This window comes from Paramormyrops kingsleyae, chromosome 7 (assembly GCF_048594095.1).
Source record: "Paramormyrops kingsleyae isolate MSU_618 chromosome 7, PKINGS_0.4, whole genome shotgun sequence".
Classification (NCBI taxonomy): domain Eukaryota; kingdom Metazoa; phylum Chordata; class Actinopteri; order Osteoglossiformes; family Mormyridae; genus Paramormyrops; species Paramormyrops kingsleyae.
This window is the reverse complement of record NC_132803.1, coordinates 9883360-9900176: the sequence shown is the minus strand read 5'-3', so window position 1 is coordinate 9900176 and position 16817 is coordinate 9883360. Positions and strand designations below refer to the sequence as shown.

At 47.4% G+C, this 16817-nt stretch overlaps 1 protein-coding gene across 3 annotated transcripts in view; it reads left to right on the top strand.

Annotated features, from left to right (window-relative positions):
* Positions 1 to 736: 736 nt before the first annotated feature.
* Positions 737 to 16817, top strand: part of LOC111842077 (coronin-1C-A) — a 35630-nt gene continuing 19549 nt past the window's right edge. Inside the window, exons 1-3 of one of the 3 annotated variants that reach the window (XM_023808348.2) lie at positions 737 to 751; positions 3782 to 4394; positions 4545 to 8594. In XM_023808348.2, the coding sequence (XP_023664116.2) occupies positions 3788 to 4394; positions 4545 to 8594 (4657 nt within the window). In that variant the 5' untranslated portion in view covers positions 737 to 751; positions 3782 to 3787. Of the gene's footprint in view, positions 752 to 3781; positions 8595 to 12395; positions 12558 to 16817 lie in introns of those variants that run through there. The other 2 variants (XM_023808347.2, XM_023808349.2) reach the window with 2 other exon arrangements.

Below are 16817 nucleotides of genomic sequence, written 5' to 3'. Positions count from 1 at the left end.
CATGGACACGACACTGGGGGGAGTCATAGGACAAAAGCTGATGACTTTCTTTTAAAGTCCTTCAGTGAAACCGATTCCTGACGCCTTCCAGCACGCTTGTTTACTGTGACCTGTTTCCCATGCCGACTGTGAAATAGGTCAGGACTGAAAAACAGACGGTGGGTTCGTCATGCCTCGACTCCCCTCACCTCTCCCTGCCTTATTGGGGTGTCTGTAGCCCCCTGGTGGTCATGTTCGGTTCTCGTGCCTTGAGCCGTCACCCTTTCGGCTTTGGACCCGGATCAAGTCCATACTCTAAGGGGAAGTTAACGTGATATAATCCACGTGCCTGTCATTTCCACGCGTGAAATACAGCAACTTGCGGGACTATGAGAGCAAAGCACAGTGTGGCTAAATATGTTTTGCAAGCTGTTGGAAATATCACTTTACAGGCGTGTAAAATTAGCGGACTGGACTAACTTTAGAGCTGGACACTGAAATGTGTAACGGGGGGGTTTGGTCACTCAACAGACCCCTCAGAAAGTCCCTTGGCAGTTTATCTGATCGCTGGATGCCTGACTGATTGCTGTGTAAGTGGAGACACTTTTATTGCATTAAGCAAATGAGGCCTGATGTCACAGCGCAGAAGGCAGAAGGGAGGCGCGACGGTGCCGGCTGGGCTCCCCGGATCAGGACGCGGCTCCCCAAAGGAGGATCCGAGGTCCCGGAGCCGCCGGAGGGTCTGCGGGGAGGTGGCTGCTGTCGATACAGGGTGAGTATGTTTGCTTCTCCTGGGGAGGGCAGGATTGCAGACAGGGGAAATGGGGGCAGAAGTGGAGAAGCGACTTGGAGCCCATGTACACCAGAGTGTCTGCTGCCCAGGGGGGCTCTCAGGTGACAATGCAGGGGACCAAGCAGACTGGCGTGGAGCAGGATGGCACTGTGGACCAGTGGTTCTGGGGGGGGTGGTGGGCCACGGTGGGGGAGTATGCATTATTTTAAAGGCTTATTAATTAGATTGGGGTGACTGCAGCTTCACGAAAGCACTGACAGCTGAGTGGCCTTCTGGCTAGGCTGCTAGGAGACCCTTCCCAAGTCTCTCACGGCTCTAAGGTCTAAGCTTCTCTGACCCTCTCTTTGATAAGTTTCTGCAGGAATTCGGGACAGAATCATGTCACTTTCATGTCATAAAACGCAACAACGAGAACCAAATTTGGAATGAACTCTACTGACCAATATAACTAATGAAGGGGTCTTTCACTGCACTCATCCGCCCCTCGGTGATGTCAGACGGCCACAGGGAGGCAGCGGCCTGTTTTTTGTCTCCGGGTGTCACACCTTGGGAATGTGCCAGCATGTCATGACTGCCAGGGGGTGACATGTCTCTGATAAACATGAGGGCTGCAACGTGGAGGACCTGTGAACATGAGTTCAGAAAGTGTACTGGGTCTCCGTAGCCTGTCTCTTTGGCTTCTCATGTAGCCAGGTATCATTTTGCCTGCTTTAGAAAACCAGAGTCTGGTAGTGTGTCAGACAGGTTACCATGGCGATTTATCACCATGGTTACCACGCTGAGTAAGGTGTCCACAACAGCAGCCAGATGTACAGCTGTGCCTCAGGTACACTGCTTGGGGTGGATCCCCCCCCCCCCCCCACAGCATTTGGCCTAAAATAACATTCTGGATCATACAGGGCCACGGACATAAATGCCAGACGTGCCTTCTGTTTCAGGCCCATCACTCAACTACGCATCTGGACGATTTATCAGGCTAAACTAACAAAAATGGCTGCCTGCCCGAGATATCTGGCACTCTGCTATTTAGAGAAGCCCTACGGCATCCTGCCGATCCAGTCGTCTCGTCAGGAACCACAAAGTCCCGGCGACACGGGTCACCCGAGGGCGCCAAGAAGGTACTCCGGCGAAATGCACATTAGCCTCTGCCCTCGTCCGGCTCTGCCGTATTTCAGGAGATAATCGTTTGGTTCTGACTTAATCAACGATGGATCTTTTAAAAGTTTTGAAGGACCTATCAGAGTTGCGTCTGACAACTGTTCCGTAAACAGAAGGGTCGTTTGATCCAATCCCAGGTCACAGAGCTAAATGGAAGTTGGCTCACTCCTTCCAGAATCATTTATGACAGGGTTGAATATGCAAAGCAGCTTTGGCCTCATGGAACCACGGAGGTCTGGAATGAAGCGAAACAATGAGGGAAACTGAGGAGTGGGAGATGAATGTCACAGGGCTCAGTATCGGAATCCCTCACCTGTTCTCACATGGGATCCTGCAGGGATTCTACAGTCATTATTCATCTGCCTGGAACTGAAACACAACAAAAGCACCAACATAGAGGGTGACCTCAGTTTTCATTAGCACTGTTCACCCTAAAAGCCTAAGACAATGCTTTATATTTAACCCCCTTATATAGCAAAAAAAGAAAAAAAGAGCAGTTCCAAAGGTGCTGAGAGCCATTCAGTGTCCTTTCTGTGCTGTCCTCTTGGGGGCGCACTTCAGCACATGCTGCCGACATATTTACATCCATGCTGTGGTCCATATGCTGGTCCGTCATTGAAAGATACTTCCTTACGTTCAGTGTGCATGGTCGTAACATTAGCACTTGGTCCTTATATTCCTGGTGTGTGTGATTTTCCCATTGCTCTGTAACATCCTGCCCGTCGTTTGACATGGATCTTCAGCCTCACGCGGTAGGTAGGAATCTTACCCACAATTCTCCCTGTCAGGGATAGACATTGGCTTAGCGATCAAGGGCTGTTTCTCAATATCAATAATCACACTTGTGCTCTTGGCAAGACCGATCTTGCTAGCTTGTCTCCCAGGAGCGAACTTTGGCCGAAATGAATCATGGGATTGGTGTCATTTGGTGAGCATGCAACCGATGTATCCTTGATATTTGTGGCGGAGCAAGACCAACATCCGGGTATTTTTCCCCTCCTTGTGTACTTGTGTTTTTAGTATTGGAACCGGTGTTCGGCAATGGAAGATGATGTAACACAGGTACGCGTGAACACAACTACGGTCAAGTATGCATATTGAGATTCGCCCCACAGAACGTTGCATCTTATACCAGCTTCATCTGCATCTGCTGCTGCCCCCCTGCTTTATTAGAGGAGGAGTGTACAGCTAAAACAATGCTGCTGATTATCCTCTCATCTGAGCATTTTCTCTAGCTCAGTTTACTCAGTTTACCCTCAGCTAAACCACCTATTTCTGCAAGCCACTATGGGGCTATTTGATAAGTATGGGATGACAGCAGGAGCATGCAAATAGGGTGACACAAACATCAGAAACGCGAGCAACACTGGCAGTAGAGTCCGGTTCCTGAAAAGAGCGGCTCCGCTCGCATGCCGCCGGAGCACCTGTGATTGATCTGTTATCCAGCTGTCGTTTCCCATTCCGTCCTCTGACTCACAGACAGTTGTTCAGCCATGCTGCATGAGACAGATTTTAATTATAGACTCCACAGCGCTGCGGAGGGCAAAGGCGTGAACGGAGCCAGAGTGAGAGAGAACTTTACCATCCGAAAGCTCTGCTAACAGCATTTTAACTTGGCAAAAAACACAGGTGGAATACATAGGGAAAGTATATATAATTATTCTGTTTCCAATTAAGGTCAAAAGACATGAGAGGCAAAAAGAGTGCTTGAGAAAGAGAGAGAGGTGCGGACACAGGCTTCCGTGCCGGATAAGGACAGCTGGACTGGTGGCCAGCTTCACATCATCACCGGGAAGTGGCAAGTGCTTTACTGTGGAGGTTAACTGTGAAGTATCTTCTGTCGTCCTGCAGACAAGAATGGGGCAGACACAGGACAAGGACTCGGGGCGAGATTTAAAGGAGGACGAGGGCAACAGCGAGGATGAGACGGAGCAGAAGCCCCAAGGAGGCGAGACGGAGGCAGCCGGCGCGAGCTGGGATGAAGGGGAGCTCGGAGATGTGAGGGTCTGCAGCCTGGCCGGAGACGGGAGAGGCGGAGCTCCTGGGAGAGACACCAGCCAATGCCTGGGGAGGGACATGCATGGTGCTCCCCCCAAGGGTGGTAAAGCCACAGCAGACAGAGAGAACAGCCCAGACTCTGAAGCAGAACGTCGCTCTGACAGTAAAGAACACTCGGGAGATTTTATCAAAGACGATTTTGTTATCCTGGGAGGGGGAGAGACTAAACCCCCACCCAACAGAAAGGGCAAGAAGAGAGGGAGCAGGGAGGAAGGAATGAACTCTGAGAATGTGGGGAATGAAGGTGGCGACTGGGTGACCGATCCTGAAATGGAGAAGGACCGAGACCCTCGGACGCTAGGAGAGGGCCAAGGCGGGGCTGCCTGCTCTGCTCTCGCTGTGCCAGCAGACAATTCGCGGAGGGAGGAAAATGCCCTTAACGGCGGTAAAGCTAGAGCCAATCGAGGTACGCCGGTGTGTCCTTCCAAAGATAACCCAGAGCCCTTGCATCACCCACTGAGGCAATCAAGATCACAAGGTGGTGCCCAGGGGGGGGAGGAAGGCCACACGGGGGACCATAAACATTGTGCTGATAAATATCCTCCTTTGCCTGCAGAAAGCCAGGGGTCTGGAGAGACAGCTTGGTCAGAAGAAACAGGTAAACAAGCAGAGAAAAAATCAACACCAGACCACATCAAAGCAGATACATCTGATCATCATTCCCCCAGGGTGGACCCTTATATACGGGGCGACTTCTTAGAGGAGCAACCTCCTCTTCAGATGGAGCCAGCTCATGCAACCACAAACCCCTCAGACCTTAAGGTCAGCCGTGAAAAAGAGAAGCACATCTGTGACCAAAGGGATGGAGAATATAGTGATACTGCTGGTGTTTTACCCATCATCCCTGATCCTAAGATAGTTGCGATAACAAAGACATTTTACATATTTTCCCCTGAAGTCAAGCACAAGGACTGTCCATCAAAGAGCAACATCAAAGGTGCAACTCCGAAACTAGAACTTGGGAAAAGAGATGTTGATAAGCAAGGTGAGGAGAAGCTGACTGCAGGCAAATGGCCAGCGATGGATGCAGAAAGAACAAACCAGTCTGAAGAAACCAATCTGTCACTGAGAGAAGATAATGGTGTGGACACTCTAAACTTATCTTCTGCAGGTGGATCAAACCACAAACTCAGTACTTCAACAAAACAGAGAGACAACAAATCAGAGGAGACTGGGGATTTACTGGTGGACAAAAAGTGTCCTGCTGCTACCAGTTATTTACCAGTCCGAGAGAAAGCAAAGCAAAGCAAGAAAGAAGACCCAATGTCACTAGACACAATTAAGGCAAGAGTCAAACAGGAAGGAACTTTGTTTGAAGAAATTCCCATTAAACACACTTCACTGGAAGGTGTCCCAGCTCCTTCAGACACCAAGAAGACCCCAGCTATCCTCTTAGATCCCAGAGTGCCATTACATGATGACCCTCATCTACAGAGAGTGGCTAGACCCAGAGCTGCCGGTGAAAACACAAAGACCTCAAGTCAGCTTTCTCAGAACCATGCCTCTCCAAACAGTGCCCTTCAAAAACGAGCAAAGTCATCAACCTCTAAGCCCTGGCCGGTACAGGAAGAAGATAAACTGTCCCAGATGACATCAAATGTGAAAATCAGCAGGGAAAAAGAGAAATTGGAACAGCCGTGTCAGCGAGGAGAAGAGAAAATCAGGGATGATGACACTGTCTCCATCGCTCTTCAGCCACAAATTAACACTGAGGGTAAGAAGGGGACTGTGACATCACCAGAAGCATGCAGCTTAGGCACTGCTGACGGATGTTCAGTTGTTGCCCTTGATGAATTACAAACTGCTAGGAAGCCTGCTGCTATGGCTGAGGAAAGGCCAGGTTCCAAAGGCAAACAGGGCCAGGCAAAACATCTTCCTCATAAGGATGTGCAGAAGGACCATCAAACGAAGATGACAAACAGAGCAGAGAGCAGCAGGACAGCAACGGGCAGCCATGCGAATGAGGCTGAGGTTCCAGGGAAAGCATCAGCCCCCTCAGCACCAAAGCCATGTAAACTGGCTTCATCGGGTCCTCCAGCTTCTACAGCTGAGGAGTGTGAGGTTAAAAACATGGCTCGGGGTTCCACATGGCAAGAAGAACATCATCATCTCAGTGATGTGCTCCCTCCGCTCCCAGAGGTACCAAGCTTCCCAAAAGCTTGTGAACTGGAGACTTTAAGCAAAGTAGCGAATAGAGATGACACTTATGCAAAACTTCCTGCTGAGGATGCTGAAGAAACAGATGTTGCTTCAGCTATACCAGGACTCAAAACAACAACAGCTCCTTCAGCAGCGGGGATCATGTCTGGGAACTTAAAGAAACAGACCGAGGGAGGTGATACAGTGCCTGAAATCCATCTTGCTAGACGAAAACATTCTTCTGCAGCGGTAACGGAACCCGTGACCTGCCAGCTTACTTTTCTGTCTGGCCTCGAAAAAGACTCAAAACAACCAGCACTGAGAGGGGCATTATGTGGCGATGAAAAGTCTGGTATTCCTCTTGTCTCTCAACCACCAAAGATGGAAACTGTCTCACAAATAGAACCAAATCAATCTTGTGTAGGCTCCTCCCACCTGCCAGAAAACAAGATGGACTCACCTGTTGCTTCCCTCAAAGAGCTGGTAGAGCCATGCTCTAATGCCAATGCAGTCAAGCCCATGACTGCTGTTTTAGGAAATGACCCATGTTCCGACGAGGAGACAGCAAATCGCAAAGAGACAGAAAGAGAAGAGGCGGAGCAAACATCAACACCAGTCGTAGAGGAGGTAAGGGCCAGCCAATCAAACGAGGGCAGTGCTATGTTAAGTGCTAATTCCATGGCTTTATCACTATCCACGACAGCACCATCCAGGCCTCTGTCAGCAGGTCCTCCAGCACCACAAAGTCATGAGAACAAACGGAAAACTGCACAGGTGACGACGAGAGAAGAGTCTGCTTATAACACTGCTGTCACCACCCGCACATCAAAGATCTTCCTAGAAGGGAATGAAACAAGGATGGCAGATATTGAGCTCAGCTCAGAGGTCATTTGGGAAAACGGCTCAATGGAAGAAGGAGATAAAACAAGCTCTTTCTCAAACCTACCAGAAAGTGAAGATGCAAATTCAGCAGTACCGACCACCACAGGGAATGGGCCTGCAAGACTGTCAGATGGGGGCAACCCCAATTCTGAAAGCTATGTTGACATAAAGACTGGAGATACAAAGGCCACAGCCGAAGGTCTTCTCTGTCGTACCACGGTGCATAAGGGTGATATGCAAAGAGGACAGACAGGGCCATCACAAAGGGATGAGAGGCACAAAGATGGCATCTCTGGGTCTGAAATTCACTCTGAATCGGACACGGACATGGCTGGGGCGTTCTCCTCGGGTATCCCGTTTGATCGAGTCTCACTGAAGAAGAGGGCTAAGGCCAAGGGGCCGCCACCACCTGTTCCAAAAAAGCCAAAAATGCCTCACGGGGATATGCAAGCTTTGGAGGCTCAGAGGATTCGGGGGCGTGGCCTGCATTCGGACAGCGAGAGGGATGCCGAGAGAACCAGGAAGCCCTATGAGATAGAATCACCAGAAGAACTGATGGAGGTGAGCCACCTAAGACGGAATGATCTGGTGTTAATGGGCAGCGCCGGGGAACACAGTGAGTATTCCGTTACAATCCCCTCAGACCACTTTAACCCTGATGTAGAAGATCCTGCATCATCCAGGCTTGGTTTTAAGGAGTATGAGTATATAAAGAATGGTCCACAGGTGACATGGGAGAATGAGCCAGACTATCTCGCTTTTGCTGCCCGCTTGCCGGAGTCTAGCAGGGTGAGGAGATCACGCGACAGGATGAGGGCAGATGTCGCGGGAGCAGATTACTGCAGGGGGGCTACTATGGACTTAGTCTCCATTCTGTCTGAAGCTGAGCTAGCAAATGTTGCCCATTTTGGGCCAGAAACATACTCAGAAAAAAGACAAAGGACACAATATGATGAGAGTCACACTGATTTTGGGAGCCACAGCAATGTGGAGGAAAGAGGACTAAGAGCAACTTTTGATAGAGGCGATCAGATGACGGGACACCCACAGGAAACAGACATTCCCCCTGATGTAGATTCAGTGGGGTATGACATCGCCTTCTTGCGGGATTTGGGTTACCTGCCAGAAAGGAGGGTGAAGGGTCCCCCTCCACCTGTCCCCAAAAAGCCCAAATTACGTCTACCTCTATCTGAAGTTGACCGCTACCTAGCCTTGCTTTTGGCTGACTCAGAGGCAGACCCGCAGTCTATGGACCTGCACAGCTCGGAACCTGATCTCGAGCTACAGGACACAGGGACCGAGATGGAGCAGGTTTCCAGGCCCGACCCGAGGAGCCCGAGCCCCGCCCGGGCTGAGCCAAGCAGCCTGGCTGCCCCCAAAGCCCGCGTCCCGCGCGGTTCCAGGGACGTCTCTGGGCTCCTCAAGGAGACAGTTCAGATACAAGAAAAGAGCAAGAGCTGGATGAGGCTTGAAGAGGCGAGGAAGGGCGAGCAGACTGTGAAGGTGGAGCAGATGAAGAACGCTTTTGACCCGCCAAAGAAGTCGACAGAAAAAGTTCCTGAGACGGCTTCCCCACCAAAGAAGGGTAAGGTGTACTGTCTGACTTTAGCACACGGGTGTCACGAGGGCTGTTTCATGGGGCTTTACCCCCCTATCAAATAAATCAATGCTAATTAGTTTATATTATGTGCTCTCATTCGTTTATATTAAAATTAGAACCCGCAGCAAAATCTTAGCCACCCTTTTCAGAAATCTCTAGTGACGCTCCTGCTTGTGACTGATACGAGAGAACAATAAAAGATAGTGAGGATGAACCTCAGGGTTAGAGTTATAGATACAGGGAGAAAACGTGGCCAATGAAAGTGAGCGAGCGTTTGAGAACTACTAGCTTGCTGTGCATTGACTGTCATTGGAAACGTCCCATGAAAGATGTGCTAAGATCTGTAGATAATGTAATGGTGATGTGTTGAGTTTGTGTTTTATACCAAAAGCAGACATTCATGCAAAGCACAGGCTCCTCACAGTGGTGCTGACTACAGCTCCCAGGAATGGGTGACCGGTTCTTTTATCCCACAAGGAATGATACAATCTTCCTTAAGAACAGGCGTGTTATTCTTGTAGAAATTGTAATATAACTCCACCTTGTGGTAGAACACTAAACAAGTGGATACAGACAGTTCTTTATATGTTACTTTATCTTTATCATGAGTGACTGGAAAAACTTTGAAACCCTCACTGTGAAAAGTTTAGTGTGTTTGTGATGTGGGTCAGTCAGACCCTGGTTTAAGACAACCAGCCAATTGACAAGTGGTTTAAATGTAGTAAATTTAAATTGAAGTGTATATGGTAAGCCTGAGGCGGCATGGTGGTTCAGTGGTTAGCACTGTTGCCTCACAGCTTTGGGATCAGGCTTTGAATCCCTGCTATGGCTCCATGTGTGTGGAGTTTGTATGTTCTCCCCCTGTCATTGTGGGGTTTCCTCCATGTTCTCTGGTTCCCTCCCCCAGTCCAAAAACATTCTGAGGCTGACTGAAGTTATCTAATTGCCCATAGATGTGTGCATGCGTGCATGTGCCCTGTGATGGGTTGGTGCCCCATCCTGGGTTGTTCCCTGCTTACACCAATAGACTTCAGACCCCCACAACCAGAGGTGGATAGTTCAGGTCCAGAGAGTAAAAGTAATCTTAGCCTGGACTTTTAATCTCTAGACCTAAACTTTCCACCTCTGCCCACAACCCTGGCAAGCAGTTACAGAAAACAGATGGATGGATGGTTGATAATCCCACACAGTATGTGTTACAGAGCCTTGTTTCTCTCATCACTACTTATTAAAGCCGTTGTTACTGCAGTGTCTCTTGGTGGATTTTGAAAGACATGAGTGTTCTCCAATAAAATCTATGTATCAAACACCGTGCTGCACCAATGTTAAAGCATGTCACCCGCATGCTTCCATGCGAATGAACACACCTATGACTAACTAGATTGAAGCATTAATCTGTTTAAAACTTAGACACTTACCCTGGGCTCCAGGTGCCATGGTGGCGAACTCCTGTAATCAAAACATTGCCTGTTAGAATCTCAAAAATCTACGTAGACTTCCGATGCTAGCAAGAGTGCTGAATTTTCAAATGACAGATGAAGCAGGTTGGCTGTGATAAATATTTCTATTTTAAAGTCAATCATCCATCCATCCATCCATCTTCTAATTGCATATCCTGGTTAGGGTCACAGGTGAAGCCAATCATTTTCCTAAACATATCATGAACTTATGTGATGGTTGAATGGTGATAAGCTATATGAAAGTATCTGCTCATTAAATAAATCAGTTAGAACATAATCAAAAATTGGTATGCATTGAAAATACAGGAATGCTTTAACAGGTGGAGGCTACTGACATTTTCCCCTCCCCATCTTTTTTTACGGTCTGTGTCACTACTGACAGCAGGGGGCGATACCTGGACACTCACTGAGCCCTACAAAATGACCTCCAGCAGGCCACTGGTGTGAATGTCTCTGACCAAACAATCAGAAACAGACTTCATGAGGGTGGCATGAGGGGCCGATGCCCTCTAGTGGGCCCTCTGCTCACTGCCCGGTACTGTTGAGTTAGATTGGCATTTGCCATATAATACCAGAATTGGCAGGTCCACCACTGGCGCCCTGTGCTTTTCATAGATGAGAGAAGGTTCACCCTGAGCACATGTGACAGACGTGAAAGGGTCTGGAGAGGCCATGGAGAACGTTATGCTGCCTGTAACGTTGTTCAGCATGACTGGTTTGGTTGTGGGTCAGTGATGGTCTGGGGAGGCATATCCATGGAGGGATGCACAGACCTCTACAGGCTAGACAATGGCACCCTGACTGCCATTAGGTATCGAGATGAAATCCTTGGACCCATTGTCAGACCCTACGCTGGTGCAGTGGGTCTTGGGTTCCCCTTGGTGCATGACAATGGTGAGAATGTGCAGGCAGTTCCTGAAGGAATTGATACTATTGAGTGGCCCCCACGGTTGCCTGACCTAAATCCAACAGAACACCTCTGGGACATTATGTTTCGGTCCATCTGACGCCACCAGGTTGCACCTCAGAGTGTCCAGGAGCTCAGTGATGCCCTGGTCCAGATCTGGGAGGAGATCCCCCAGGACACCATCCATCATCTCATTAGGAGCAGCCCCGACGTTGTCAGACATGCATACAAGCGTGTGGGGGCCACACACACTACTGAGTACGATTCTGAGTGGCTGCAATGACATTTCGGCAAAATGGACTAGCCTGCCGCATTTTATCACTTTGATTTTCGGGGTGTCTTTCTATTCAGCCCTCTGTAGGTTAATAGTTTTCATTTCCATCAAACGATGTGGCATCCTTTCAATCCTAACACATTACCTAGTCAATATCAGTAGAGATATCCAGCATGATTTTTTTCCCATTGAGATCTGATGTGTTTTAAACGTGTTCCTTTCATTTTTTTTAGGTAGCGTATATTAATCTTTTATAGTTATGCTTAAGAAATATTTCTACTAGGATTTTGTTGGATAGCATAGGCTGTAGTCTTTCCAAAACCAATTCCTTCTGGGAAAATGCGTGAGGTGTACACAACAAATTAAGGTAAGTGTGTGCTTTATCTGCATAAAATCATGTCAATCGATATTAGATATAGAGGAAGGTAGAAACTAAGACATGTAAACCCAAACTGACGTTCATCTATGAAACCAATAGAGGGCACTATTTTAATTGTTCTACGTTTGTCGTTGAAAAATCAGGCTGCCATCATTTAGGAAAGTTATATATCCAAAAAGGAGAATGGTCTTCCCATGCGTGTGTGTGTAGCAAAACAGCCACCATGCTTGGAAAAAATATCAATGAGGACATGGTTGTAACTTTATGGGAAAAACAATTTAGGTATATCTAACTTGTCGGATCGTTTTGAGATTATAGAGAAAAATTGCAGTTCTCTGTAGGCATTTTCAGTATTTTGAGGCCAATATTTAAACGCCAGATTATTAACAGAAAATGCAAGCTGCAGACCATTCAGGTCTGTATTTCTGAATATGTAAACTATTTCGTGATTAGCGCTATGCACGTGCATTCCTAGAAATTACCAGGCCAATTGTTTTCAGTGGTGGTTTAGTCATAAGATATATAATTTTGTTCAATTTTTACTATTTTTTTGTCAAAATTAGTTGTTAATCACTTATAAATCGGCGTCGTCCACTTCCTCCATACTACTGGCCAGCCCAGTCACACCCGCATTCCATATTTTCCACAGAGACAGTAGGACTCACTGTACGCGACCGTGATTGGAGGACGTGGCCGCCACTCCAAATATTCCAAACGTGTTTGGCTGGAATTTGGAAAGGGAGGGGATAAAATAGGGCGTTGCTTCCGGTTTATTGGTGCCAGGGAGTTGGAGAAAAGAACAGGCGAACTATCAGCGGTTTGCAGCAGGGAGGAAACAATTGGATATATTCTGTGTTGGCAAGAGCATTTACATGTTTTAAATCGTCAATTGGCTAATTTTTAGGGATTGTTTACATACATCAAAGAGGTAAGGGGTTCATTATAACTCGAGCAGTGTGCTGAATGTCTCAGATTGCGTTCAAAAGATTTGAATGGGTTGTAGGAAATTATGCATGCTCTGTTGGTATTTGTCGGTTTCACATGATTGGGTCCATTTGACTAGCTAAGCTAACAAGACCGGTGCAGCTTTGCTTACCTGTGTATGGGGAGACACGAGTAGTCTGTCAGCGGGCGCTGTGAATTATGTGATCTTACAATAATATGGTAGAACCATATATATTTTATTGCAAAGCGTATGCCTGTGTTTGTTTCATTTTAAAATTATTTTATATTTTTGAGTAGCGGGGAGATATTGGTTTTAATTTGAACTGTTGGAGGTGAAATTTGCAAACAGTGGTGTGCTTGCTCTGACTAGCTGCTCCGCCCGGCTGGATGTAGAAATAGGTTTCCTGGTTCACTCCGGCAAATGGCTCCTGCTGGCTGAATCAGAGATCTGCGGGTTATATCGCCGCTGACGCCACCTACTTATGTTTCCCTAATCCGAAATATATATGTTTGCAAAAATTATTTGTCGTCCAGGCCACTTTATCCGACCAAAACCAGAGCGATTTACGGACTGTGTGATTTCCCTGTTATTAGAAGAGCGAAAAAAATGGGAATTAGAAATTGGGAGGCATACCATCCATGATCCATTGGGTAGAAACCGCGATTACGTAATGCAGCCTGCAGAGATGGTACTCAAACGCAATAGGATCAATCAGGCGCCGTCTGTCCGTATGTCCGCGGCCAACCTGCCGCCCCATCCCCCTCCCCATTCACGTTTTGCGTTTGTGACATCTGGCGCTGGCCAGGGGTTACTGACCTCGAACAGATCCGTCTCTGCTGGTCGACCGCGGGGCCGACGGATCTCCGAGGCGATCCCGACCAAAACGAGACGCGTTAGAACGCGACTGGCCACTGACCACATGTTTGAGGTGAAAGACTGTGATCATAAGTCACAGCATGATGTCACCGTGTCTGCTGGCGATGCGGAGGGGTCACCTGCCGCCGGGAAAATTAGTGCCCCGCTTGATTTATTATTATGATGACGATATTATGCATGAATGGATGCAGTAGCATTAAGCTTTGAAATGTCGATCATTTTATCTAGCCCAGAATCACACCGTATTATAAAATAACTACATTTTTGTTATAATAAAATATAAATTATGCAATAACTGGTAAATGCATAGCGCTATTTTGAATAATTTCTTATTTGCCATTTCAAAGCGTTTGTCACGTTATCTGATTCTGCACTAAACGCCATTTCTGATTTTGCACTTGTTTCTCTAGAACGTTTTGTGCTAGTCCTCTTGTGCTCACGCTAAAACGGGTGTAAAAAGATCTCAGGCAGAGGTAATACCTTCTTTTAGCTGTTTCTGAGGCGCAGTAATCGGTGGGTGACACGTTTATAAACTACAGGCAGTGCCTGGTCTTCTGCTCATGGCTGCTTGATGAATACTAAACTGCATTGCTGGCAGAGGGCACTGAATGATCAGTTTCATTAAAAAAAAAATTAAACAGTATGGGATTTTATTGATTTGATTGCATCTCCTGTTAGGAACTCAGTAATTGTAATCTGTAACTGGCAATGACATCCCTGTCTTTGAGAGCTGGTCAGGCTTGAAATATTCACAGCAGTATGCCAAGTTGTTTTTTAAATTCATGTAAGGACGCAACTAAAGTAATTTGTGTTGACTACCTGTTTGAGGATGGAAACCGGAGCCGTTCTGAGACCTGTGGCTTTTTGCCTGCTGTGTGTAATCCAGTCCCATCCCAGATGTCTCCTGTGTGGCAGCTGGGACGCGTGGGTGATGGAGTCCGTTCGGCTTTGGCTGCCAGACAGCCTGATGATCACGCAGCTACAGGGCGGCCCTGCCCGGCCCACGTGCCCTACCCGCCGCTGGGGGAGGCTGCGTAAAGAAGTAGGTCAGGATGTTGAGTGAAATTGGGCAAGAGATGCAGTGAGTGTCTGGCAGGGTGCCTAATGCATCCAGGGTGCGGAGTGGGTCCTGGTCAGAGGCCTCCTCCTCCCCAACACACACACACACACACACACACACACACTCTCAAAATGACATAGAAATACTATTCCATCCAATGATGCTGAACACCCGAACATTTGACTTTGGTCATTCCAGACTGTCAGCGCTGTCGCTGTATGTACTGTCCTGTGTAGCTGTTAATCTGTGAATTATTCATCTTTTTAATTTTACAGTCGAGTGAAATGGGCTGTCTGGACTTTCTGGTGATCATTACTTTGCTGTCCGAGCCATAGCTCTCAGTCCCCTGTGTCCATTCACCAAAGGTTTTGTGATGTCAGCATTGATGTAACAGGGGTGAATAGTTCATGTCCAGAAAGTAAAAATCCAGACCAAGATTTGGTTTCAACCAAACAGTTGAGTATAAAGAGTCACAGCCACAGAGTACTCAACTGCTTGGTTGAAACAAAATCTTGGTCTGGAATTTTACTTTCTGGACCTGAACTATCCACCTCTGTTTTGGTATTGGACTCCTTTATTTTGAGCTTGGGTCTGCCAGCAGTCCTGCACAACATTCTGTAGTGAGGGATGCTGGGATATGGAGTTCACTCATAATCATGGTGAGAACAGTTTTTTTTTTTTTTTAAATTTCTGAATGCACTTGTTACTTTTGCTGGCATTGATTCAGTGAATTAAATTATATTCAATTGCGACAGAGACTAAATATCAGAGGCTTATAAGAAGGTATTAGTAATAATGTGAAATCATTAATGTCAACAGGATTGGGTGACGGTCTAGTAAGATGAGGCATACATTGAACTTTGGAATTCTAATTTCATGTTGTGCCAAGAATCTGAAGTCAGAGGGTCAATGATTCTAGATTGCTGTCCTGTATACATTGTAGAGGCACTTGTTAAATGAATGTCTGGTGATTGCTATTAAGGGGCTGTAGTACTTGAAGTTTTCCCCTGATGTTGTATTTTTCCTGCAGTTACCACTGCGATGATTGATTAGTTTTGGCAATTTGTGAATAACAGCAGGTCTGGGCTCATGCCGTGATCTCGATGGCTGGTTTTGAAGACAGAACCTCATGTATCTCCTGCCGAAAGGTCGGACCTCAGATTCTGGTGCTGTTGCATGTCAGTCTCTCCTGGTCTGTCCTGAATCCCTCCCACTTTGTATAAAAAGCCTCTGTAGTGTAAAGCTAGTTGGATTGAGGGAAACGGCAAAGCACAGTGAATCGGTGTGACATTCTCACCTTCGCTGTCTTGCCTCGCCCTGCCCTTGTCAGATCTGAAAGCCGGCTTGCCTGATTGGATTAGCCTGAGCCGTGCTGGGGGGTGGTGGTGAATATAATTCAATTTTTATTCCCTTTTTGCTGCTGAAATGGGGGTGTCTTGCTGTGAGACCCAGATGGGCATTTTGTGGGAGAGGGCTCATTGGGGGGGGGGGGGTGTTGCAGGTGCACAGATCCTCATGTTTTTTTCTTTTCCTCTTGCTTGCGTTTGCTAAATCTCAAGGTAATTTTTGATTGGAGGGGGGCATATTTAACTGCCCACCTGATCTTTGTAGATATACCGGGAAGGGGCTGCTGGAGAATGAATCATCACGGTTTAAAAAAACAAAAAAAAAACATCTGAGTGCTGGAATGATCATTGGACGGTTGGTGCTTTTAGTCACGGCTTCCATCTCCCGTCTCCTCCTCTGCCCTTCTACCCTGGCAGGAAGGAGGTTTGGCACTAGATTCCACCTTCATGTTCTTTCAGGCTCTCAGGTTCTGGGGCACCCAGATGTCATCTGAGCTGTGCACTATTTAGGAGTTTCCGCTCAGTGGGATTGCATATTCGCTCCTAGCTGGGGCACTCGGTTGGTTGTAACGGGTATGTTAGAGTGCCATTTGGCTGGTATGATAATTTGCGAAAAGGTACTTTGTGACGGACTGGTAGCCAAAACGTACTCGGGGACCACAGATGTGCTTTTGAACTGGCTGATTTTGTGCTGCTCTTGTATAACTAGCATTACCGCAGTAATGTGTCTGCCATCTATCTATTCATCTTCTCATGGTTTATTCTGGACAAGGCTACTTTGAGCCTGGAGTTGACCCCAGACAGCAAAGGTACGCCCGGAAGGGCTGCCAGTCTAAGGTGCGGTACATACACATGCTACGGTCAGTCGGGGGATTCCAGTAAGTTTATCCTGCGGTAGGAAACTGGTGTAGCTGGAGGATGCTAACACCACACTGGGAGAGGATGCAACCTCCCAACTCT